At 38.9% G+C, this 24,156-nt stretch overlaps 1 protein-coding gene across 7 annotated transcripts in view; it reads left to right on the forward strand.

The window, feature by feature from the left end:
• Window positions 1–24,156, forward strand: part of ATP11C (ATPase phospholipid transporting 11C (ATP11C blood group)) — a 168,951-nt gene that overhangs the window by 93,489 nt on the left and 51,306 nt on the right. For all 7 annotated transcript variants that reach the window (XM_027092390.1, XM_027092394.1, XM_027092391.1 and 4 more), the window contains 14 exons: window positions 2,810–2,938; window positions 4,742–4,845; window positions 6,992–7,042; window positions 8,026–8,090; window positions 8,443–8,524; window positions 9,446–9,596; window positions 10,151–10,348; window positions 15,334–15,495; window positions 16,176–16,327; window positions 17,539–17,610; window positions 19,479–19,552; window positions 21,469–21,572; window positions 22,046–22,227; window positions 23,312–23,575. In XM_027092390.1, the coding sequence (XP_026948191.1) occupies window positions 2,810–2,938; window positions 4,742–4,845; window positions 6,992–7,042; window positions 8,026–8,090; window positions 8,443–8,524; window positions 9,446–9,596; window positions 10,151–10,348; window positions 15,334–15,495; window positions 16,176–16,327; window positions 17,539–17,610; window positions 19,479–19,552; window positions 21,469–21,572; window positions 22,046–22,227; window positions 23,312–23,575 (1,790 nt within the window). The remainder of the gene's footprint in view (window positions 1–2,809; window positions 2,939–4,741; window positions 4,846–6,991; window positions 7,043–8,025; window positions 8,091–8,442; window positions 8,525–9,445; window positions 9,597–10,150; window positions 10,349–15,333; window positions 15,496–16,175; window positions 16,328–17,538; window positions 17,611–19,478; window positions 19,553–21,468; window positions 21,573–22,045; window positions 22,228–23,311; window positions 23,576–24,156) is intronic.

The following is a 24,156-nucleotide window of genomic DNA, read 5'->3' on the forward strand; positions in this document are numbered from 1 at the left end:
TTTTTAAATTGAATTTTGGGCAGTGCATGTAAAAGAATGCTGGAGACCGAGGCAGGTAACCTGTATTTGTGGCCTGTAGTGGGCACACCTATTCTGTCAGCCAGCCCATCAGTGTTGGGGGTTGAGTCAGTCTGGTAAGGAGCTGGCTGGCTTTGGATTTTGCTGTAGCTGTTGATGCTTTCAGTACACCACTGGACTTTAAATGCCTGCAATGCTGGGCTGCCACAGGGTTTTTCTCAGTGTCCCTGTTCCATTCTCTGCTTTCAGCAGGTCCTACATTCCTGAGACACAGTGAATGCCTCTCTCTACGCCCTTTCTTCTCCCCCAGTGGTAGATTGCTCTTTCTTGGGGTTCCTGGTGGGAACAGACTGGTTTCTTGGTTCTCCTACTCCATCTCAGTATTAGGCAGGTTTTAGGCACCTTTGCCTCAGGGTGGAACTTTCTCAGTACTCTCCTTTTTATCAGTGCTAGGTCCTCAATATGAGGGGGTTTCCTGTCCCATCCCCAGCAGCAGATGGCTTTGCTTCTATCTCCCCACTAGCAGTAGTTACGTTACCCTGAATTGAGACTGTGCCCGGGAGGATTTCTTGCCTTTCTCTTAGGCACAGATGGCTTTTACCTCATATGAGAGAAGGGTCCACAGTTGTAGCATATTTTATGTCTGTTCCTCCACAGCAGTCATTCACAACCTGTATGCCTGTACCAGTGAGGAAGGCTCTTTTAGGCCTCCTGTCCTCATGCTATCTCATGAGCACTCAGTGGATGCCTGTAGAGAACTGATATGTGCTTATGGTCTCCTCTTTTCTCTCAGGCTTGCAGAGGTTTGAAACTGTCACGTTGGCCCCTACCAAGCCTTTTACAGTTGGTTAAAAATCTAGTTATTTTCTTCCTAGGCACTTTTATGGCAGTCGTCTCTTCCTCCTGTGCTTCGTCAATTGTGAAACAGTTTATTTCTCCTCTCTCTCCTCAGAGGGACTTTTCACCCTTGAAATTCAGTTCATTTGGTTGCCCTGCAACCTCAGCTCTCTGATGAACTCCAAAAAAATATGATTCTGTTGATTATCTGGCTTTTCCTAATATTTATGACAAGGGATAGTGATGTTCTCTTGTGGCTTTGTACATGCTAAGTGGAAACAACTCTAGAGTTGATTGTCTAACTGGACCATGTTGTTCCCTTTCTTTAAAAGTCCTTTCCCAGTCTCCCCTTGCCTTCAGGGTGAGGCCTAAACCCCTGACCCTGACCTGTCAGGACTTTTGTGATCTGGCCCCTGTCCATCTTACCAGCCTTAACTTGCACTCCAGGTGCAGGGATCTTTTCATATCTGAGCGAATCATTGTCAATGTTGTAGAAGAAATTCTGTTTGTGGTTTTTATTTATCAGTGCCTGAGAATCATGTTCCGTTCTTCTAAGATGCTTTAGGATTTTGTTATTTTTCTTCTGTGTATTTAAGCATAGATTGTGGCTTTGTGTAAGCAACAGAAGTGTTTGTGTATGTGAGGAAGGAAAGATCCAAGAAAATAAAATATTATTTACAAATTAGTTCCATTATTGATACTGTTGCTCTTGGCTACTGATTAAGATTGGCAAAGAAAATAAAATTGTTCCTGAATAGACCTTGAAATCCTCATCTTCATCTGCCAGATTGTGTGTAGCAATTGGAAGGCAGGTGTGTCATTTGTTAGTTCAGCATTTCACAACCAGTGTGCCAGAGTTGGTGAGCCAGATATTGTGACTGACTCTCTCCTAAAGTGGGTTGTCTTCTGTCACCAGCAGCCTCCTCCCTTTATCTGGAAGTGCTGTACAAAAGGGTTACTTGTCGTTTTCTGTGTGTGCCACGGCATGGAAAATGTTGGAATGCACTGGGCTGGATAATTTCTTACATCCTTCTAAAAAAATTTTATGACTATTCATAAGTTGGAAGTAAAGCAGTTGTAGGGTATTAGTAATAATTATAATTAGCAACTACCAGAGGGTGAATATATGCCAGGCACTTTACGAAACACTTTACCCGTATCCTCATTTCATACTCCAGCCAATCCTATGAGGTAGTTGCAATCATCAAAGACACTTAACCTAAGGTCATATAGTTAAGTGGCAGAGCTGGGACATAAAGTCAAGTAGTGAAGATCTGTGTTTTAATCATCATGATTTATTTCCTACATTATTAAGTTATGCGCTAGAAATGGTTCGTGGTTTCTTCTCTCATGTTTTTCCTCTACTTGAGCTTTGGGTACTTGCTCATAGCAGATGAATTGTTGGAAAATGACCTATTTGACCTATTTGAAAAAAGTATTTTCAAATGTTATGGGGAACATAAACACCTCTCTAAGCGAGATTTTCTGAGCACTGAAGAGAGAACTATGACCCCAAAATAATAGCTGTTATCACTTGGAAGGCAGAGTGATGCAGAGTGGGAATGTGGCTGACCAGTGCTCATGAAGTGCTCAAGTTAAGATGTGTAGATTTTCTTGATTCATTCATGAAATGATAATGGCCATTCTCTTATCAAACACCAATGCCAGAAACAACAGAGAGCAAAAGGGTCCCTGGATGCTGAAATCATTTGTTAGAGATTAAAGTTCAATACTAAGGTAATCTAAAAGCATCCTAAGTCATTGTAACCTTAAAGAGGATTCTGAATGTTGAGTGATATTCTTTCATGACCTTTCACATGGTATAGGATGCTGAGACAGTCTAAGCCCTAGAGGAGGAGAGGTCTTTTGCTACTGTTTTGACTTTAGTTTGAGGTATAATGAATGCTTTGTTTGGAATTAAGAATATTTATATTTATTTTGCTCTCTATGCTAGGTCGGTGATGTAGTAGAAGTACAGGCAGATGAAACCTTTCCCTGTGATCTTATTCTTCTATCATCCTGCACAATTGATGGAACCTGTTATGTTACTACTGCAAGTCTTGATGGGGAATCCAATTGCAAGGTAATGGAGATTAAACCTTGCCTAAACATTTTGAGCTCAGGATAGTTAATCATACAATACTCCATCCCACTGCCCCCTAATCTTTTATCTTATTTTTTTCCTGTTTGTGTAAGTGTTGTATTTGAAGACAGCTTTTATATAACTGTCTTTGAACTTCTAAGCAAATACTCAACTTTGGGGGAAAGGGTGGTGTTGGGTGAGGAAATCCACACCCCAAATAAAAGCCACCACATTTTTGATAGCACTGTTTGCATTTCATATTGACACTAACCCATTCAATATTTTATTTAGGCTTTTAAAAATGAAAGTAGTCTTAGGCTGAAACTATATAACTATGAAAATAACTTCACCCTAAGGTACTCTAACCTTACAGTTTGATCTGTTTTTATTTTTAAAGTGATGACTATCTTCTTGAAAAAAATGTTTATTCCTGGCATATAGAAAATCTAACCTGGAATGGTTTGATTGATTACTTTTTAAAAATACCTTAGGGTGTAGTTTGACAAATATTTGCTTTATTTCAACTAGGAAGAATTATAAATGTGTTAGAGTAAATTTGTTCAAACTGGGGGATAAGTTATGTCCTTGGTACTTTCCGGCACTGTCAGTTCTTGGCTATCATCCAGAGCTCCACAGAGCGTGAACATGTATCCTCTATATGCTGCCTTTAAGGAAGAATACTAATGTGCTCACCTCTGTGTTGTATCCTTGGGGGCTTTCCTCTGCTTGTTTATTCCATCTGGAGTTGAGGACCAGGACTCAGTATGTGGGAAAGGAACTTAAATGCCTGTTAGATAACTAATTTTTTTCTTCAGGGGCATGGTGATGAACTAGTCCCATTTAAACTACTGAAGAACAAAGTTGTATTTGAGGGAATGTCAAGATAAAAATCGAGAAATCTACCTAAAGATTTCCTAATAGGGAAAAAGTTGTTTAGAGGCAGAAAACTTTCAAGTGGTTTCATTTTCCAATTAAGTTGATCTGATAAATCAGCTAAAAGTACATAGGTTTTCCAAGTCAGGAGATAGTTTCAAATGTAGCTGAGGCAGATCCATAATATTCTCCGAAGACTGTGCGCAACAGCTTTCCCTCAGCATAAGTGGTGCAGTCTTTGAATCTGCATCAGCCCTTCTTTGATGATTTATAAATGGGTTCATTGGAGCCTGCCTTGAGTTCTGGGTCAATCAAGTAAGTACATAATATACATTAGTAGAATATTCTAACTGTCTGACTAAGGCAAGACACATCATCTCCCTGCTCCTTACGTAAATTGTAGCCACTCAAAGCATTTTCAAGATCATTAATTTTGCTGCTTGTATAATGGAAACTACTGATGAATTTTTTCTTTCTGTTAGCAAAAATGTTAGCATTCTTATGACCAAAAGGGTTATGTTCAATTCTTATGTGTATGTTAACATCACCATACACTATGGTGAGCAAAATAATAGGTCTCAGTTCTATAAATAGGAGAAAAAAATGCATTAAATTTTTCATGGGGTTTTCAGTTAATTATATGCATGCTGCAAATGGAATTCTCTCTGCTGTCAGTATCAAGAAAAGTTTTTAGTTTTCTCATTATCTTTGAAATCCCCTTGTAGCAGAGTTATCGTTCTAATTATTTGTAATATATTTTAAGAATAATACCATCAAGTTTATTTAGTTGGAAATGTGCATCAATATTTGTATCATTCTGCCAAAGCCTCTTACTAAAAACATACATACAGTGTTCATGAAATCAAGTGGGTATACGATTACACTTTTTTGGGGGGGGCTGTTTTTGCTTTTTCTTCTGCTTACATCTAGACACATTATGCGGTACGTGACACCATTGAACTGTGTACAGCCGAATCCATTGATACCCTCAGAGCAGCAATTGAATGTGAACAGCCTCAACCTGACCTCTACAAGTAAGAGTTACCTGGTTTCATTTTACTGCTGTCTGATGGCTTTGCTTCTCTTTGCCGCCAGTATTGCAAAGAAACACCCACCATTTACCAGCCTCCTTGCATTTGTGTTTTTATGAGCTGTTCCTTCCTTCTGGCAGGCAAATGAATCAAATCAGCCTTGTTCACTACCAGCCTAAGATAAATCATTGTGGGCCCAGGCATCTTACTTGTGGTTTTTCTTTTATTATTGTTATTTGTAGACATGGCCATCCATCACATTTTAAGATTATGTAATCCCGTAAGGCTGATCTATCAAACTCATGCATTAGCCAGAGTTAATTAAAACAAAAATAAACCACTTTACGTGTCATCCAACATTAAAGAGAGAAGGAGATATGGAGCCATGCAATTAGTAGGCACTTCGCCCTTTTTTATGAGGATCATGATGAACTGAGTATTGTATATAGGCTGTTTCTTGTCCAAAGTGAACAGTTAAGTTGAGGGAGCAGTGAAATGGTGTGATTTCCTCTATTTTGCTATAGTTAGGCTTTCTGGAGTCGATTTACTCATTCACAGTCATTGTGGGTTGTCCAAAAATTTGGCATTTGATTTTTAAGACTGGTTACTTTGGTTGATTAGAGCATGGTGTTAATGAGGATAGAATAATATGTTTTATCCCCAAGTGGGCCAATTAATTATATTCTATTCCACCTTTACAGATGGCATCCATCACTCATGCCAGCCATCTAGTTAATGAATGCTGTTGGTCATAATAGGGGACCAAATGGCGGGATGTGGCTTACAACAGTGCCCAGTAGTGGAAAAACAAAGTATTCATCCTACTACATGAATAATACCCTCCCTCCTTCCCATCATTCCTTCTTTCCTTTTTCCCTTCTTCTTCTGTATCTACCTTGATAGTAGGAACTTAGAATCACAAAGCAAAATAGCTGTTCCCTGCCTTTAGGGAACTCACAGTTTGCAAAGGGGATAAAACAGTAAAGCTAGGCTTACAGTACAGTGAGATAATGAAGGTGAGTAAAAGGCCCATAGAATCACAGAAAAGGGAGTGACTGATTTTGCCTGAGTTAGACAGTAATATACATCCTTGCATATTCATAGGGTAACTCCTAAATTTCAGTTACCTTAAATATGAAGGAGATTTTTAGTGAGGGAAGGTTATTCCTAATTTCTCTAGACTAGATTGAGTACCCTTGGTATGTGACTTCAGAATACCTTGTACTTCCACCACCCTAGCGGTCATCACTTACATTGTAATTGCCTGATTGTCTGTTTTAGGGCAAGGAACACATTTTTCTTGCTTATTAGCAAGCATAGTAATGGTGCAATTAATACATGATGAATGAATGAGCAGACCTTCATATTTTGTGTGTTTAGTAATAATCAATTTTTCTGAAAAAATTCTAATGTAAGTTATAAAATACTCATAACATTCTTGTTAAGGAGGATTTAGAGCTTTTTACCCTATTTTTCAGAAATGTAGATTACCATATGCATAGCCATATATCTGATCACTTGGTCAGATCAAGCTCAGTATTCAGATCAGCTGCAAGACAGTTTGGAAATTTCCAAGATGGTAATCAAGTGTTCCCTAATGCGGGTGGTTCTCAAACGGTGATCCCAGGCCAGCAGCATCACCATCGCCTGGGAACTTGTTGGAAATACAGATTCACATTCTTACCTGAACCATAAGCTTGGGGATGGGGCCCAGAAATCTGTGGTTTAAGAAGCCCACCAGTAATTCTGATGCATGCTCAAGTGAAAGAACTACTGAACTAATGGTTTTAAAAGTTGCTTTAGCACCAGAAACCTTTCTTCACATGAATGTGAAATAGAAACCAATTATTTATGTGGAGTATAGATGAGAGGGGTAATGTGTGCATGCACGGTGCCAAGTAGATCTTGAAAATCAATTTAGAATCTTTGTTTACATTCTTATAATCCATAATATTTTTAAAATTAGTTGAAAATGTTACATACCATATTGGTTCAACTTAACTTTTTTTAAAAAGAAAGACAATAGGTGTTCGTAGTTCATTGTCTTATCTCTACTTGCATTTTTTGTATTTTGATTCATTCCCATATTTGGGGCAAATAGATTTTATCTAGATATAGAAACACGTGTGCTTTTATGTTCTTTTTGCAGGTTTGTTGGCCGAATCAGTATCTATAGTAATAGTCTTGAAGCTGTTGCCAGGTTAGTTTATAATTCCTTTAATCTGTCCTTTTGGGGGGAGCAATGTTTCTCTTTTAAGCCCATTAAAATAGTTGAATACTTTCCTCTATAGAAAGGGATGTAAAGGTGAATAACCCTGGAGTAACTAGCCACTAATGGGTCTTAAGTAGCTGACCTTGTGATTGGTAGCAGCTCAGAGTGTGTGTGTCCTGGGAAGGGGGTGGTGTTGGAAGTGATGCTGAGGGTTTCTAAAATTGTAGAGCTCCAGACACTTTGACCAATAATCCCAAATATGTTCTAAGCACTGTATTTATTGTCCTTGGCTGTGCAGTGCCTGACAATATTGGAAGTATATCTGGAGAACAGTGTGTTAAGGGAGAGTAATTTAGGCAGGAGATAAAATGCTGGGAGAATTAGCTGGACTTAAGTAAAATGAAAGGTTTAATCATTTATAATGTAACAATTCACGGAACAAGGGGTGTTTTCTTCCCTCTTCTATCATCCAGTTAATTATCTCAACTTTTCCACTTGGCCTTTATAGCCAATACTCAAAAGGAGGTTAAAGAAACACCGGGTGCCCAATGATCCCCCGAAAGGCGTGTTTACTCTCTATAAATATGGCAGTGTGTCTTTCCCACCTTGACATTTGCTTTCCCAGCCTTTTACTGTCACCTTTTCTTTCTGTTTCTTGATGTCTGCTGTTCTGTCCCGTTCTTGTCTTGCTGTCTGTGACTCATAATCCTTTTATCTCTATGCATCTCTTTACCTCTGTGTGTTGCTGGCTATTCCTGTACTGTGTGTGCTTCCATCTGTGCTGTACCCTCAAGTAACTTCAGAGGGAAATATCTTTCAGCTGGTCCTGTGTTAGTAAGCATATGATATGAGTAAACAGATACATTCTGAACCTTTTGGAGACAGATGTATGTTAGGGCAAAATATGTCACCAAAGTTGATGGTGCTATTTGTTGGGCTGTTTGGATAAGTTGTGTTCATTTTTTGTTTAGGTCTTTGGGACCTGAAAATCTCTTGTTGAAAGGAGCTACACTAAAAAATACCAAGAAGATATATGGTGAACGTTTTTTAAGATATACTTACTAGAAATATGTCTTTTTTTTTGAAATATGTCTTTTAAAGCCTGTGCCTAAATAGTGCGGTTAAAAATTGAACATGGCATTTAATTCCATTTAATCTAAGCCTATTTTTAGGTGTTGGGAATTTATAAGATGGTAAACTAACTTGAAAACTATGACAAACTATGTAGAATTAAAATTATACTATAAATGATATATCAACTGGTGAATAGAAGAGAGTTTAGAATTCCTACTTTTATAGAGTGAAAGAATTGGTAGATCCAACTGGGTGGGGAGTTGGGTTGGCAATCTCATTGGAAACCTAATTTTCATCATATTGTTATTCCTTAGGAGTTGCTGTTTACACTGGAATGGAAACCAAAATGGCATTGAACTACCAAGGGAAATCTCAGAAACGTTCTGCTGTTGAAAAGTTAGTGTATAACACAATTTCTTTAGTTGTTATTGAACTGAAATTGTTACTTCTCAGTAATTCTAAATAACAACCATAAGCAAAAACAACATAACTTGTAATAGTGCTACCAGTTTGAGTACTTTTTGTGTTCCAGAAACTGCTCAGTGATTTGTATGTCTGATTTGGTTTAATCCTCTGAGCAACTCAGAGTAATTCCTGTTAGCCTGTCCACTTTATAGATAGAGAAATAGTCGTAGAGATGATAAGTGATTTACCTAAGCTCACTTAGCTATTCAAGGGCAGGGTTTAGTTGAAATTTATTCTCTTTTGCTGCTGGATAATGGTTTGGGGTCCTCTTGTTGCTATATGTAAGGAGGTTGTACAACACAGATAATAGTCTCCTGGCAGATATTGAAGTGGTACATGACACACACCTTCAAGCTAGTCGCCACTGGCACAGACCTCACTCTCCTGTTGGCATGGATATCCAGTGTATCAGTGATACCCTCTCCATAGCTGTACTTTCAGACTAAAAGAATCCACACTAAGCTTTCAGGTTTCACATTTGCTCCTCTACCCTCTATTCCAAACCTTTAGGATTCAGGGAAATGGAAACAATCTACTCCTTCTATAAGGATGGAGTAGGTAGTGTGTGTGTGTGTGTGTGTGCGCGCGCGTGTGCGTTCTGTCACTTTATAGGGTCCTTACTAAAGGTGTGTTGAGCCATTGCACTTTGGGTTGGGGCTAGGGCTGGCTTTTCCATTTTCCCACTCAAGAATAACGCGTTAGCAGTGATAACAGGTTCATCCATACAGGTCTGTGCTATGGTTACACATCGTACACAGGAGAAGCTTTAGAAAACTGAACAGTTTAGTCTATACCTGGTTGATATCTTAAGTAATTAAATGGTTTTTAAATCCATAACATCTTATTTTTCAGATCCATTAATGCCTTCCTGATTGTGTATTTATTTATCTTACTGACCAAAGCTGCAGTATGCACTACTCTAAAGTATGTTTGGCAAAGTACCCCATATAACGATGAACCTTGGTATAACCAAAAGACCCAGAAAGAGCGGGAGACTTTGAAGGTAATTTGTTTTATGCTGAAAATTTTAACCCTAGCACATTGTAACAGAGACACCCTTTATTGAAATGCTGCTCAGATAATGATACCTTTGGTATTTGGGTTTTCTCTTGGTTGTATGGTAGCCCCAAGCATTAACTGTTTAAGAAATGTTAGAACTTTTTGTTTTAACCCTAGGCATCTATCCTTGTTTTTAATTCTTTGGTTAAGAGTTTTAAGCAATTGGGCAAGAAGGTCTGACATGTTAATATATTATGAACTTGTGATATATCATGATAGGAACATAATGGGTGCCTACATTCATATTGAGGGGTGGGAGGAGCAGAGAACTTAAGGAAGTGGAAAGTGTTAAGTCAAGGTACATTCGCTGAAGAATAGTGACAAAATTCAGTGTGTTGTAAATGTTGTTTTCATGTACTGTGAAAATGTTTACCAATGGTACAGTGTCATTGGGAAGAGCAGTGCTTTCAGCGTTGAAATTAAAAGATAGAAAGTTTATATTACACTTGCTTGATGGAACTGTGCATATAATCAGCATGAACTATTTCTTTTGTTTAGGTTTTGAAAATGTTTACCGACTTCCTGTCATTTATGGTTCTGTTCAACTTTATCATTCCTGTCTCCATGTATGTCACAGTAGAAATGCAAAAATTCTTGGGCTCCTTCTTCATTTCATGGGATAAGGACTTTTATGATGAAGAAATCAATGAAGGAGCCCTGGTTAACACATCAGACCTTAATGAAGAACTTGGTCAGGTTAGAACTTATTTTTACTTAAAATAAGTTAACATAGTGAACTTATTTCTTGTAGTCTGGATTACCAATGTATGTGACCATTTCACATTTGGAAATGTGATTCAACGAAAATTCCTTTATGCAGGCATGTAACGAAGGCAAGCGATGTTTTCATAACTATAACGTCAATTATTTTGCTGGCATTTTGAAATCAGTGTTTTGAAAGAACACCAATTTATGTATTAAATTTGAACGTTATGGAAATTCTCTTTAAAACTCACCTGGTGGTGTTGCTAGATTATGGGCTATTGCTTTGGAACAGGAAACATGTAGTCTTCATCACCATCTGTAATCATTCAGGGATAGACTATGGGACAGTGGAAATAAAGCTATTTTATAAATGCATTTTGTTCTATAAACAAAATTGACCAGAGTTGTCCAATGGACATTTTCTTTGTACATTTCTGATCAGATGGAATATAGACCTAGAAAGCAGAGTTGTTTATTCCAGTGTAAGAATTTAAATGAAGGGAAAATGTGAGGGCGTGCACTCCTCTAAATGCTTTTTGCTTCATATACCAAGGTAGTCCAGGCTTTGACCTCGCTGCTAACCCAGGTTGTTTTCAAATGCAGTGCAGTCTAGCTGTAATTCTTCAAGTGATGACTTCTTTGGTGCTTTTCTTATCAGTATTGAGAAAAGTTTTTCCCTTTGTCTGAATTTACTGTGTGTCACGTAATGATCTTCACAAGCTGAGGGGATTTTTTGGCTTGCATTTAATTCTCTTGATATTTAGAATGTCAAGACTGTGGAAATATCATTTCTGTGACTGGGAGATGCAAATTCAGTTAATGGAACTGTATGGCTGGAATAGGGCCTCACACTCGTTTTGAATGGTGGCAATTTGCGCCTGTGCCTGAAAACTCTCCTGAATTCAGTCCCCCTCCACCCCCACTCTGTATTTCTGTTCTTTACACAGCCTTTGACTAAACCAGAGTACCCTCTTGACAACTACAGCCACAAGGGTGAAAGGACTCTCCAGATATCATTATGTTGAAACCTGACTCTAGGACTACAGGATCCCAGACTGTGGCATCTGCATTCCACAGAGATACTGAGTCACTAAGGATAGAATAAGCAATGAATGAACGAATGCTTTTCCCTTAGATATTGTTCCCAGAAGTTTCTTTTGTAGGTCACTTCAGCTGCCACAGCTGACCTTAGCCTTTTTAAACCAGAAGTTTTCATCCAGGGAAAGCTGAGTAGAACTACTGTAGTCCCAACAAAAGGTATCAATCTGCAGCTTTTTTGCATGGGAAAAAAAAAATGAGTTATAAGCCACCTCTGGTGAACTTATCCCTGACAGCTGATTTAGTTGACTAGATCTGCCTATTCTAAATCCAGTGCCTGGCTATATGGATTAAGCTACCCAAGGGTGAACATGGCTAGTCCCAGGCTACTGCAAATAGAACAGCCATCATTCCACATGTGGCACCTAATTCTCACCAGAGACAAGCAGGATATCCAGGCCAGATCTCCACCTCAGCAGATTCCATCTTACCTATGGGAACGTAGTCTTGTTCCTATCATCTAGACTTATTCACACTGCAGAATGTAAAGTAGAGCTTTGGGTAATGATGTAGTCAGTTTAATCAGTGAAAAGAAACTACAGTTTTCATTTCAGCCACCACTTCTTTCCCCCGCCAAAACCTGCTTTTCTAGATGTGACTGTCATTTAGTCACTTATAAGGTAATAACCAGACCACCACTTCAGTTTGTACAGTGCAAAAACAATTTGCCATCATGATCAGCTTACATGTGTAGAAACTACCTAAATGAAAATGCAAAGAAGTCTTGAAATGGTTTCTTAGGACATTTAGCATTTCATGGACCAGTATACACGAAATTAAGTGTAACCAGTTTCCTCCTTGATGAGTCATAATTTAAAATCTGTAGGGCTTTTATGTTACTTAAAAGCAGTGTCAGTTAGTTTCGATCAATACCATTGCAAACACTTGCTTAACCTCTTCCAAAGTGACCCACATTGGTATTAAAAAAAAAATAGGAAGATATGTTTAGGACAGTGTCGGTCTTTGACTTGAGAAACAAAAAGAAGTAGACTGCTCAGTTCAATTGTAAAAGAATGGGGTCTTTTATGATCAGACATCAGTCCTTTAGACAGCCAAATGGTTTCAACTTTGAAAAAATGGTGGGGATAGCCTCCTCCTTCATATCCCCTCCCAGTCTCGCAGCTGTGCCCAGTGGTGTGTCAGAGTATATCCTGTGATTCCAGTAATTCAATCCAGTGGTTATATATTAAACTTCTGTGTTATCTAAGATATGTTCTTGGCACTGGGGTTACTATTATGAGGTAAGCGAGAAACCCTTGAGTTGTTCAACATCTAGTTGGGGAAACACACATATCGTAGCCTAACTATAGCAATGTGACGATAATCAGAAAAATCAGGGAATGTGAAATGATGGAAAGAGTCTAGTACTGTGTGATTTTGGTCAAGTCAACAGCAGTGACAATCTACATCTGTATAACACTTACAAACTTATTTAGTAATCTTTACAGTCTTGTGCAGCAGGTTTGATTATTTAAGGCTAATATTTAATGTACAGAGAGATGAGATTTTTCCAAGGTCACAAATTTAGTAGGTGGTGGAGCCACAACTCTAGTCCAAGTTCTTCACTAGGTTAAACAATGTGAAATTTTTTGACCAATTTTGACCTGTAAACTAGGTGATTTCATATGCGTTCAACCTTTATTTTAGGGCTCTTTCTATTCTGAACAGCTGTCTCACTTTAGGCTTTCTATCCATAAATTGATGGCTTTGAGCTTGCTGATAGAGAAGGGCCTTTCCTGCAACTGGCTCAAACCTACCACTAAAGAGGAAGAGGCTGTTGAGAGTCAGAGGCAAGCAGTAGCCTCTGACTTGTCGGCCCGCACTCTCCTTTAAATATGAGAATACTTTTTAATAATAGCCAATCCTCTCCTCCCCTTGTTCTGAGTATAGGGCATATATTAGATCAGTGGTTCTGAAAGCATGATCTCAGGACCAGCATCACCTGGGAACTTATTAGAAGTGCACATTATCTAACCCCACCCCAGAGCTACTGAATGAGAAACTCTGGGGATAAAGCCCAGCGATCTGAGTTTTAACAAGCACCCTCCTAGTGAGTGTGATGCAGACTACAGTTTGATAATTACTCTATCAGGGTATAGTTGGTTGGCCTATACCTGTGAGATTAATTGTACACAGATCCATAGTGCACAAAATGTTATATATAGGCAAACACTTTATTTAAATACACTTCACTTTTATTTATTTATTTTTGGCTGCGTTGGGTCTTCGTTGCTGCGCGCAGGCTTTCTCTAGTTGTGGTGAGCAGGGGCTACTCTTCGTTGCGGTGCATGGGCTTCTCGTTGTGGTGGCTTCTCTTGTGGCGGGGCACGGGCTCTAGGCGCACAGGCTTCAGTAGTTGTGGCGCGTGGGCTCAATAGTTGTGGCTCTCAGGCTCTAGGTGCGCAGGTTCAGTGGTTGAGACGCACGGGCTTAGTTGCTCCGCGGCATGTGGGATCTTCCCGGACCAGGGATCGAACCCGTATTCCTTGCGTCGGCAGGCGGATTCTCAACCACTGTGCCACCAGGGAGTCCCTGCACTTTATTTTTTTAAGCTATTACCTTTGTCATCTATAAAAGATTTCGAAATGGGTTAATGCTCATCCAAGTGCAGGAGCCACAACAACACAGGACAACCTTCCGGGGGAAATGAAGGTTAATAATTTTGATCAGAATAAAAAACCGAAAGAATTTCATTTTAACTGGAAAAATCTAAATGATACAGGAATAATACCACTTGGATTAATTTAAAGAGAGAATTCAAACTTGGCTGGCTAACAGGAAAAACAAGAGAAGACTGGAATGCTATATTTGTGCCAGTGCTGCTACCGTGAAATGCTTTGAAAAATAATTAGAAAGCAACTACTGCTGCAGTTCATCTCTTTCTCCCTTACATAATAAAAACCTTAATCTTGTACTTATGCTTATTCCTGTCAGCCCATAATTTTAACTATTTAAGTATAAATTTCCAAAAAGGAGGATAAAATTGTGGGTCTCCAAAAGCCAGATGTTATAAATAGAAGAGATAAAAACTGAGATAAAATGAAAATGCTCAAAATGGCTTATTTTACATGGGAAATTTATTTCATAGCCTATTTTTTCCATTATTTATGAAAGTATGCTTATACTTTAGCCTATCATTATAAACTCTGCTCCTTCTTTTAATTTGGAAATTTTTTGGAGGAGTATCTGAAAATATACATAGTACGTGGAAGAAATTTCATTTATATTTTTAATCATCATTGACTTACTGTGTCTCATTAAGTAACATTATTTCCCCATCTGTCTATATTCTGTAACTCTTATATACATTCTATGCCATAATGCATTTTACTTCAATCCAGTATATTTATAGAAAATTTTACTTTTCAAAGAAAGGTTTTGTTACATCCCAGTTAGTTTAAGTTCCTATTCAATATGTTTTCTCTGTGTGTGTGTGTGTGTGTGTGTGTGTGTGTGTGTGTGCACGCGCGCACGCATATGTCAGTGTGTCAGAGAGAGAGAGAGAGAGAGAAATAATGGTCAGTAAATTGTTTCCCACTTGGAAAATTGACTTTTCTTATGTTAACTTCTTTATGTCAAAACAGGTCGGTGTTAAATTGAAGGGGTCTTAGTTTGATAAAATAACCACATTTTTCCTGCCTATTAATCTCCTACATTTGAGTAAGTCTACCTTAGACATGTGATACTATTTCAGTATCTTTAAAAATACTTCCTCATTTCTCATTCATCTGATAATATTACTTCTGTAATTACCTGACATTTGACAAGTTTTTAGAAAAGGTGATTTCTACGGATATGAGAATATCCTTATAGTTATGCCTTATAGAAAATTAATCACATTGAAGAAAGAATGCATATGTTTGTGTTCTTGTTTTTAGGTGGATTATGTATTTACTGATAAGACTGGAACACTCACTGAAAATAGCATGGAATTCATTGAATGCTGCATAGATGGGCATAAGTATAAAGGTGTAACTCAGGAGGCTGATGGACTCTCTCAAACTGATGGACCCTTACCGTATTTTGACAAAGCAGATAAGGTGGCATTTTCTGAGTTACCATTTTACCTTGAGAAATCAATTTATATAGGCATGTGTTAGCATAGTAGAAATTAAGGATTTGGGCACGTGACATAGACTTTTGAATAACCATCTGTTTGTTCTTTCAACTTCACCTTTCTTGTTTTATGGACAACTCTGGAATTTGTAAACAAGTAGAATTTATAAGAGAGCATTATGAAAAATGGCATTTGGGTAAAACTTAGGCTTGACTGTGTGATCATAATTTTTGGTGCTTTATCTTTAAAAATATGAGCTGCTCCAAGAATGATGTCAATTGAAATCATTCAAGTCCCAGCAGTGTCTAGGCATGAAATGAACCAGAGTCTCCCTGCACCTGAGCTATTGCCAGATTGTGAATTAGAATTGAATGAGCTCTTTTAGGCCATGGAGATGTCACTGCTTTGGTATTAGGTGGCACTACAGTAACCTGAATGAGTTAACATAGCCCCTAGGGTGTGTTAGCTGAGAACCAGGCATGTTGGTAGGGACCAGAAGAATATGTAGTTCATTTGAGTATTATGAATTTATAAATTTTTGCTACTCAGTTTGCTGGAGGTTATAACATTCTCTCACATTAATAACTTTTCTCTGTTCATTGACTAGTTACCAAGTGTTCACAGTGAAACTAATACAATCATTTTTCTGTTACTGTTCAATAGAATCGAGAAGAGCTCTTTCTGCGTGCCTTGTGTTTATGTCATACTGTAGAAATTAAAACAAATGATGCTGTTGATGGAGTTACAGAATCAGCTGAATTAACCTATATGTCCTCTTCACCAGATGAAATAGCTTTGGTCAAAGGAGCTAAAAGGTAAGCACGTACGTTATGCTAGATGAATAATTTCGAGAGGTACAGTTCTGCCTATAGTTAACAATATGGTATTTTTCTTCAAAATTTGTTAAGAGAGTAGATCTCATATGTTAAATGTTCTTACCACAAACAACAAAAAAGCAAAGGGGACACAAAGAACCTGAGAAATGTTGGGATATGTCTCTATCTTGATTGTGGTGATGGTATCACAGATGTATTCATGTGTCCAAACTCATCAAATTGCACACATTAGGTATTTGCAGTTCTCTATCAGTTATACCTCAGTAATGCTGTTTTAAAACCCAGAAATAGGGCTCCCCTGGTGGCGCAGTGGTTGAGAGTCCGCCTGCCGATGCAGGGGACGCGGGTTAATGCCCCAGTCCGGGAAGATCCCACGTGCCGCGGAGCAGCTGGGCCCGTGAGCCATGGCCACTGAGCCTGCGTGTCCGGAGCCTGTGCTCCACAGCGGGAGAGGCCACAGCAGTGAGAGGTCCGCGTACCGCAAAAACAAAAAAAAAACAAAAAAAACCCAGAAATAAGTTGTAGAAAATACATTAACATTTTTGAAGAGTAAAAACAATTAAAGTTCTTGTACTTCTCCTGAGAAAGCGAAATCACAGGAGGACAGGAGTTATTTTGTTCCTTCTCTTACTTGCTTCAATAACCTTATAAGTATCCTTATTCTTTAATAAGGAGCCAAGCTACTTTATCTGAAAGTTTGAAAAAAATTCCCAAATCTAACCAGTTAAGACCAAAAAGAAAATAGCAATGCATAGATGTAACTTGCATTACTATTTATGCATTCCAGCCAGAAGTCCAAATATTCATATTATAGTTCGGAAATCCTATAATAATGGCTACTTTTTGTACAACACATGTTCTTGCTGAAGTGCTCCTAGCAATTTTGATATCATTTGGTAACTGAAAGTCCTGTTTTATCCATGAAGCCCAAGCTAATTAAGTGGATTAAAGTCACCCCATGTGTTAGCTACAGAACTGGAATCACAAATTGCCTCTTTCTTGGTTACAATTTGTGACTGGACATTGACTTGCTCTGTGTTAACATCTCAGTGAGTAAAAGGAAGTACAGTTATAGATTGAGATCTTATGAAAGAGAAGAAAACAATAAACAAGTATGAATAATGCCAGTGCAAGAGGAAATTAATTATTCTTTAAAGATACACAAAGGTCTTTTTTATTGTGTTTCGCAGGTATGGGTTCACGTTTGTAGGAATGCGGAATGGTCATATGAGAGTAGAGAACCAAAGAAAAGAAATAGAAGAGTAAGTAGCGCTGTATGTTTGATGATTGTCACTTCTTAACCCCACAGTCCACCTTAGATGGATTTAGGAAGGGCAGCAGAGGGAACTGATTACATCTATAAATGTAGGACTCTGCTCTCCCAGTTCAGAGCTTTATGTAAATGTAGTTGGAGTAGGAGAAGACATTTTTCATAGAATGGCAGAAACTAGCATTTGAGGTGTAAATGATTCCAATTTTGTTCACATATGGGTCCAGTAGCCTGAATGAGCGTCTGCCTGGACTTTTCTGAATTTTAGATGCCATTTCAGGTCTCCAACACATGCTGCAAGAAAAATCAGTGAACAGGCATGAAACCTTCTGCTGTCCAGAGCCCAACCAATCATTCTGGGATTGCAAGCCCTGCCAGACATGGCAGCTTTGGAGTCAGAAGCTTTCTCTTGTTCTAGATGCTTGGGTGTGAGCCTCAGGGCAAGTACTCTGATGCAGCCATAGCTCCACATTTCTTTTTTTTTTTTTTTTCACTACAGAGACCCCAACAAACAAAACCACCTTGGCTTAATAACGGATTTTAATTAGCCCCTGTGATTAATTTGAATTCTTTATATGAACTTGAAATGTAATTGTCTGACCCCTAGCATCTCGTGAGACCCATCTCAGAAACGTGTAACATGTGTAGATGTGCTTAGGGAATATGCCCCTTTGGGAAGGAGTGTTCAAGAGCCAGAGGAACCAGAAGAAGGCTCTTTGGCCTGACTGCCAGGAGCCCCAGGTCATTGTCAAAGTCCAGATTCTAGCCGGTTCACAACAATGCCCCCATGTGGCCAACAACAAATGAGATACTGTGCTACAAGTAGATGTCTTATACATACACATCCCAAAACCAATGACCCGCTCACTCCCATCAAAGAGAAGCTTTGTAGTAAATACTTGTATACAAGTTATTTATTTTCAAGAAATTATTTCCTCACATTTTTTTCTAATAAGTCTTAGAAACTTTCTTCTTCATCCTTTCATCTGGTGAATAGCTTAGCCATTTACACACAAATCTGATCATGTCAATCCACTGTTTATACCCTTCAGTGGATTCCTATTGCCCTTAGGATGAAATCCCAAATCTCTGAAATGGCCCACAATGTTCTCAGGTCCCAGCCCCTGCCTACCTCTCTTGCTACTCCCCTATCAACTAGATCTCAAGCCTTAAATGAACTACTGTAAGTCCCCTCATGGGCCACGTGCTCTCATGTTGCTGTGCCTTTGCACATGCTCTTCTCTGTACTCAGAGTGCCATGATATCCTTTCTTCATCGTGTCACTCCTGCAAAACACAGCTCAGGCACCACCTCTTCCAGGAAGCCTTCCTTCAGATGCCTTCTGTCTGTGCTCCCACATCTCCCCTGTGTGTTCCTTTGTTACAGTATTTGCAAGACTAGGGGGTAGTCATCTCATTACCCTCTGTCTCCCTTATCATTTGGTAAGCGCCTTAAGGGAAGATGTGTGTCTCTTCTCCAGCGTCAATCACTGTGCCTGACACATAGTAGGCACTCCGTAGATGATTAAAATACTTGGCAGGGTGAGACTATTTCTAGACCCTCCCCAGATATAGCTTCGCAGGACAGCTCTTTGTTCCTCATTCCTATGCAGTCAGTCTCTCCTTACTATTTTAAGTTATATAATGAGAAGATATAGATAACCCTTAACCAACACTGGTATCCTCTGACAGCATGTTCTAAGCACAGAGAAATTCCAAAGACACAATGGAAGGCACCCGTTGTGCCCACAACTAGCAACCCTTATCCAAAGAGGAGAGCTCTGTTAACTTAAGATGTTTCTGTTGTGTTTTATCTTGGTCTAGGTATTTCACTTTTCTCTTTTTTTTTTTTCTATTAAAGGTATGAACTTCTTCACACTTTAAACTTCGATTCTGTCCGCCGTCGTATGAGTGTGGTTGTGAAAACTCAATCAGGTATGCATTTTTAAAACTTGACTTTTTCCATTTGTAGATTTGTATGTTGATCAACTACTTCAAGAGAGAAAAGCATTTAACGTAGTAGTGTATGATTACCGAAAGTCGTGCAAAGCTTTTGTATAAGCCTTAATGTATTTATACAAGCACATGTTCAGTTTGTCAAATTGTCACTGGCAGAACCCCTGGTATGACAATATATGCATTTTCTTGGAAAGTGAACTCTACCCCTCAGTCTTGGATGTCCAGACAGGAACTGAAAGGATGACTTTTTCACAGTTCAGGGTACTAACGAATCACCACCAATGCCTACCTGCAGCAGCCCACTACAACTGGATGGTTTGAGATTACTAGCTGTAGAATCTATGAGTGTAGAGAGTGCTGGTTATCCCTCTCTGACCTTCCTAATTCCCCACTGCTTTACACTTCCTGGAAACAGGTAAGCTAGAGATGACTAAGGGCCTGACTGCTGGGAAAGGGCATGTGACTTTACTCTAGCAGCCTGGGCTGTTTGTTTAACACAGTAAAGAAGCTTGCCCTTTGCAGGGGAAACAGTACCATCATTTCAGGGTTCCCCCATGTTCTTGGGAGGAGCCATGGTGACTGGGATGCCTTCTGCTCAGATTCAGCAAGACCCATGGGTACCATTCCTGCTTCGTTTGTGGGCTCTCATATTCCTCTGTGTGTGTGTGTGTGTGTGTGTGTGTGTGTGTGTCTGTCTGTCTGTCTGTCTGTCTGTCTCCAGGTGGTTTTCCAAAATATCCTTGATTTATTTTCTAGTAATTTACTTTTTAGTATTAAATCTGTTGAAAATGTCTTAGTATGAGAAGGGGAAGATTTAGACAGACCCTTCAGGGAATATATCCTACCTTATTCATACTTTGTGGTGTGACTGCAAAGTCACGATGCTGATTTCATTATATGTGAATGTGGAATTTGTTTTATGACTTTTAAACACATTGTGGCTATGTGAGAGAAAATTTTTTTAAAAACACCTAACATTTGGAATACTTGCTGTTCTTACCTGTATACATGCACGTCCACGTTCTACTGCAGATGGTAAGATGTCTGAGGAAGTGGTCTATCAAGGGCCTTGACCTCAGAGTTACCCTTTTTTAACTTTTTGAACTTAGCACTTTGCCTTATAAGGTCAGAGTGTCCTTTTTTTTTTTTTTTTTTTGCGGTACGCGGGCCTCTCACTGTTGTGGCCTCTCCCATTGCGGAGCACAGGCTCCGGGCGCGCAGCCTCAGCGGCCATGGCTCACGGAACCAGCCGCTCCGCGGCATGTGGAATCTTCCCGGACCGGGGCACGAACCCGCGTCCCCTGCATCGGCAGGCAGACTCTCAACCACTGTGCCACCAGGGAAGCCCCAGAGTGTCCTTCTTAATGGTACTGTCTACTTTCCTGGGTGCATGGACTGGTATAAAGCTGTACTTGTACTAGCATTCTACAGAGCTATTCTCCAGTTTCCGGTGAAAACCTTCAAGCTACTGTTTTAAAAGCTAATGTGTATAGTCTTTCAAAATGATTTTATCGTGTTTGAGCTTGAGTTTGGTCCTTGACATCTGTAGATGCCACATGTGAACTTTAGACCATGGTTGACAACATCCTCAAAGAGAATTCAGATGCAGCTCCTTGACACAAGCACCGTCTTTTGTGATTCACTTGAAGGAAGTTTCTTTTAACAGAGGTGCATGTTGTAAACTCTGAGATATTAATTATGTCTGTTGGTCCCAAGAGGTGGTGAATGTTGTCCTGACAGAGTGAAGGTCAAGATGGCTGCTTCCATTTGGATGAACATTCCAAGGCAGGCTCAGGATACACAGCTGCTGGGTGGGAGAGGCCACCTTAATAGTTATGTATTATTAAAATCCTAATTCTAAGTAAGTCAAGTACTCTGATTCTTTATTTTAGGAGACATACTTCTCTTTTGTAAAGGAGCCGACTCAGCAGTTTTCCCCAGGGTGCAAAATCATGAAATTGAGTTAACTAAAGTCCATGTGGAACGTAACGCAATGGTGAGCCTACACCCCCTCCCCCCAGTAGATAGAGAAATGCTAGAGATGACTACGTTTATGGATTGCTATTTAAAGGACTATTGAAATGAATTTTAGCTTATTTTTATGGCCTATTTTTATATTTGGGGATTTTGTAATATTATTTTCCTTATTTTAATATAAAACATCCTGGAGCAAGTTTCTGTTCAGAATTTGCACCCTTTGAAGACTTTTCAAGAACCTTTGTTTTATGTTCTGCTTTTTGTTTGTTTTTTTTCTTAACCCCAAGAGCTATTATTTTGTTATTCCGAACCTAATTGAATGTTAACGCAATGCAATCTGTTCTTTCTTTTTTTTCCCCTTTTTTAACTAAAAAGGAAATTAGTCACAATTTCTCTTTTGTGTGGTAAAGCAAGAGTATTTAAAGAGTGTGTTTTGTTTGTTTGTTTTTATTCATTATTTGGATAACTAGAGATCTCCTACCTTGCTTCTAGGATGGGTATCGTACACTTTGTGTAGCCTTCAAAGAAATTGCTCCAGATGATTATGAAAGAATTAACAGACAGCTCGTAGAGGCAAAAATGGCCTTACAAGACAGAGAAGAAAAAATGGAAAAGGTTTTTGATGAGATTGAGACAAACATGAATTTAATTGGAGCCACTGCAGTGGAAGACAAGTAACTAGAAAATGATATTCTTGTTATTTTAATGACCAGTCATTTAGGGTGGTATCTGTCCAGATTGGTAATTCATTCTCAAGTTTTGAAATCCATGATTCAGCTTTGTCTGTACATCAGATTTTGAACTGTTTGTGGGAATAATTTTTAAGTTAAACATTTGTGACTTAGAAGAATGAATCTGTCATCTCTAAGGCGTTTTGAGTACTTACTAAGCCACCCTTCATTTATGCAGGTATTTATGAAGTAGTCTTACTGTGCGTAGGAAGCTTTGTGCTAGAGACACCATTTGAGTTGGTGCTTGGTAGAATGGGTACAATTTTGAAAGACAGATGAGCAGAAGGGAAATTCAAGGTTGAGCAAACAACATGAGAGCTCATTCTAACCTGGTTTAACAGACTAGAGCATATTTTTGCATACTTTAAAATAATTTGCCCTAACCATACAGGCTGAGCTCTGCCAGACATGATTATAGGGCTCCAGAATTGATCTGCTTGAAAAAATAAGTTTTAGATTCTATTTTAGGAGTTTTCTAGAAGCTATGAATGCAAATTGTGAGGCTTAACCCAAACATGAAGTTATAAACATATATTCATTGGAAGGTATTAAAGTTCTAATAGAATTCATTTAGTCTAATTTCATTGTTATTCTCTGACCAAAAGGAATGCAAAGTATCACTCTTCTTCTACCCTTGCCTTTCAGAATAATGCTTAAAATCTCCTTCAGAATGGTTGGCTTTCCTAAACTTCCAGCTCCTCAGGGATGGGGATTCGCTAACTTTCTTCAATATCTCATTAGACTGTGTCTGGCCCTTTCTGTTTTGAACCATGTTAAGTATTTGTATAGTGAGATAGAAAACATAAACTTTCCAAACCTCATTGTTTGAAATGTACTTTAATAAGTAAAACTATGCCAGAAAGAGTATGCTCAGAAATGGTAGAGGATATATAAGAAAAACAACTGTTAAAACATGTCAGGACTCCAGAATTGCTATGAATTATAAGGACATTCTCTTTAACAAGCCTTCTTGTAGAATCTGTGTCAGGAATTTTCAAAGATAACAATGTTTCCTTTGTGTTTCCAGGCTACAAGATCAAGCCGCTGAGACCATTGAAGCCCTGCACGCAGCAGGTCTGAAAGTCTGGGTGCTTACTGGGGACAAGATGGAGACAGCCAAATCTACCTGCTATGCCTGCCGCCTTTTTCAAACCAGCACCGAGCTCTTGGAGCTGACCACCAAAACCATCCAAGAAAGCGAACGGAAAGAAGATCGATTACATGAGTTGTTGATTGAATATCGTAAAAAGTTGCTGCATGAATTTCCTAAAAGTACTAGAAGCCTTAAAAAGTAAGAAAGTACATCAATTCGTTATATTTAGACATTGGTACAGATGTAAATCACAGCTACTTATGCAGAAGGCTCCGTTTTCTGTAATTTATCAGTCTTTGTTTGCAGGTGCTTTATCCTTGTAAGTTAGAACCTTTCCTGAGGACTTGGCTAATGGCCCATTTGAGATTATTTGGCACTTTCCACCTCTTCTTTCATTTAAAAGAAAACCCTGCCCTCGTCATGCTTTAGAAAAGTGGTTCATTTTCTAAATACTTAGGGTCTGGGTACTTATCATTGGTACTCTGTCCAGGTCCATGTTAAGAAAAAATATTCCTTTTCATGGTCTCTTAAATTGAATGTAATAAAATCAGTCTCTAAAACAGTTTCCATGCAGGTCGAAGTCCTGGAGGCATTTTCTGTGTGAATTTTCATGCCCCAGTGCTCCAAAGGAGACCAAATACTTGATAGCATGGCCACTCGACTGCTTTCAACAAGCTGCTTAGGAAGAACCTGTAGAATCTAAGGTTCTCAAGGAAAGCCACTGATCCACAATAATTCAATACCCAGAGTTACATTTTCCTATACTTGACATTGACCAA

This window comes from Aethalodelphis obliquidens, unplaced genomic scaffold, assembly GCF_003676395.1.
Source record: "Aethalodelphis obliquidens isolate GAN/ISIS:26980383/991018 unplaced genomic scaffold, ASM367639v1 scaffold78, whole genome shotgun sequence".
Lineage (NCBI taxonomy): Eukaryota > Metazoa > Chordata > Mammalia > Artiodactyla > Delphinidae > Aethalodelphis > Aethalodelphis obliquidens.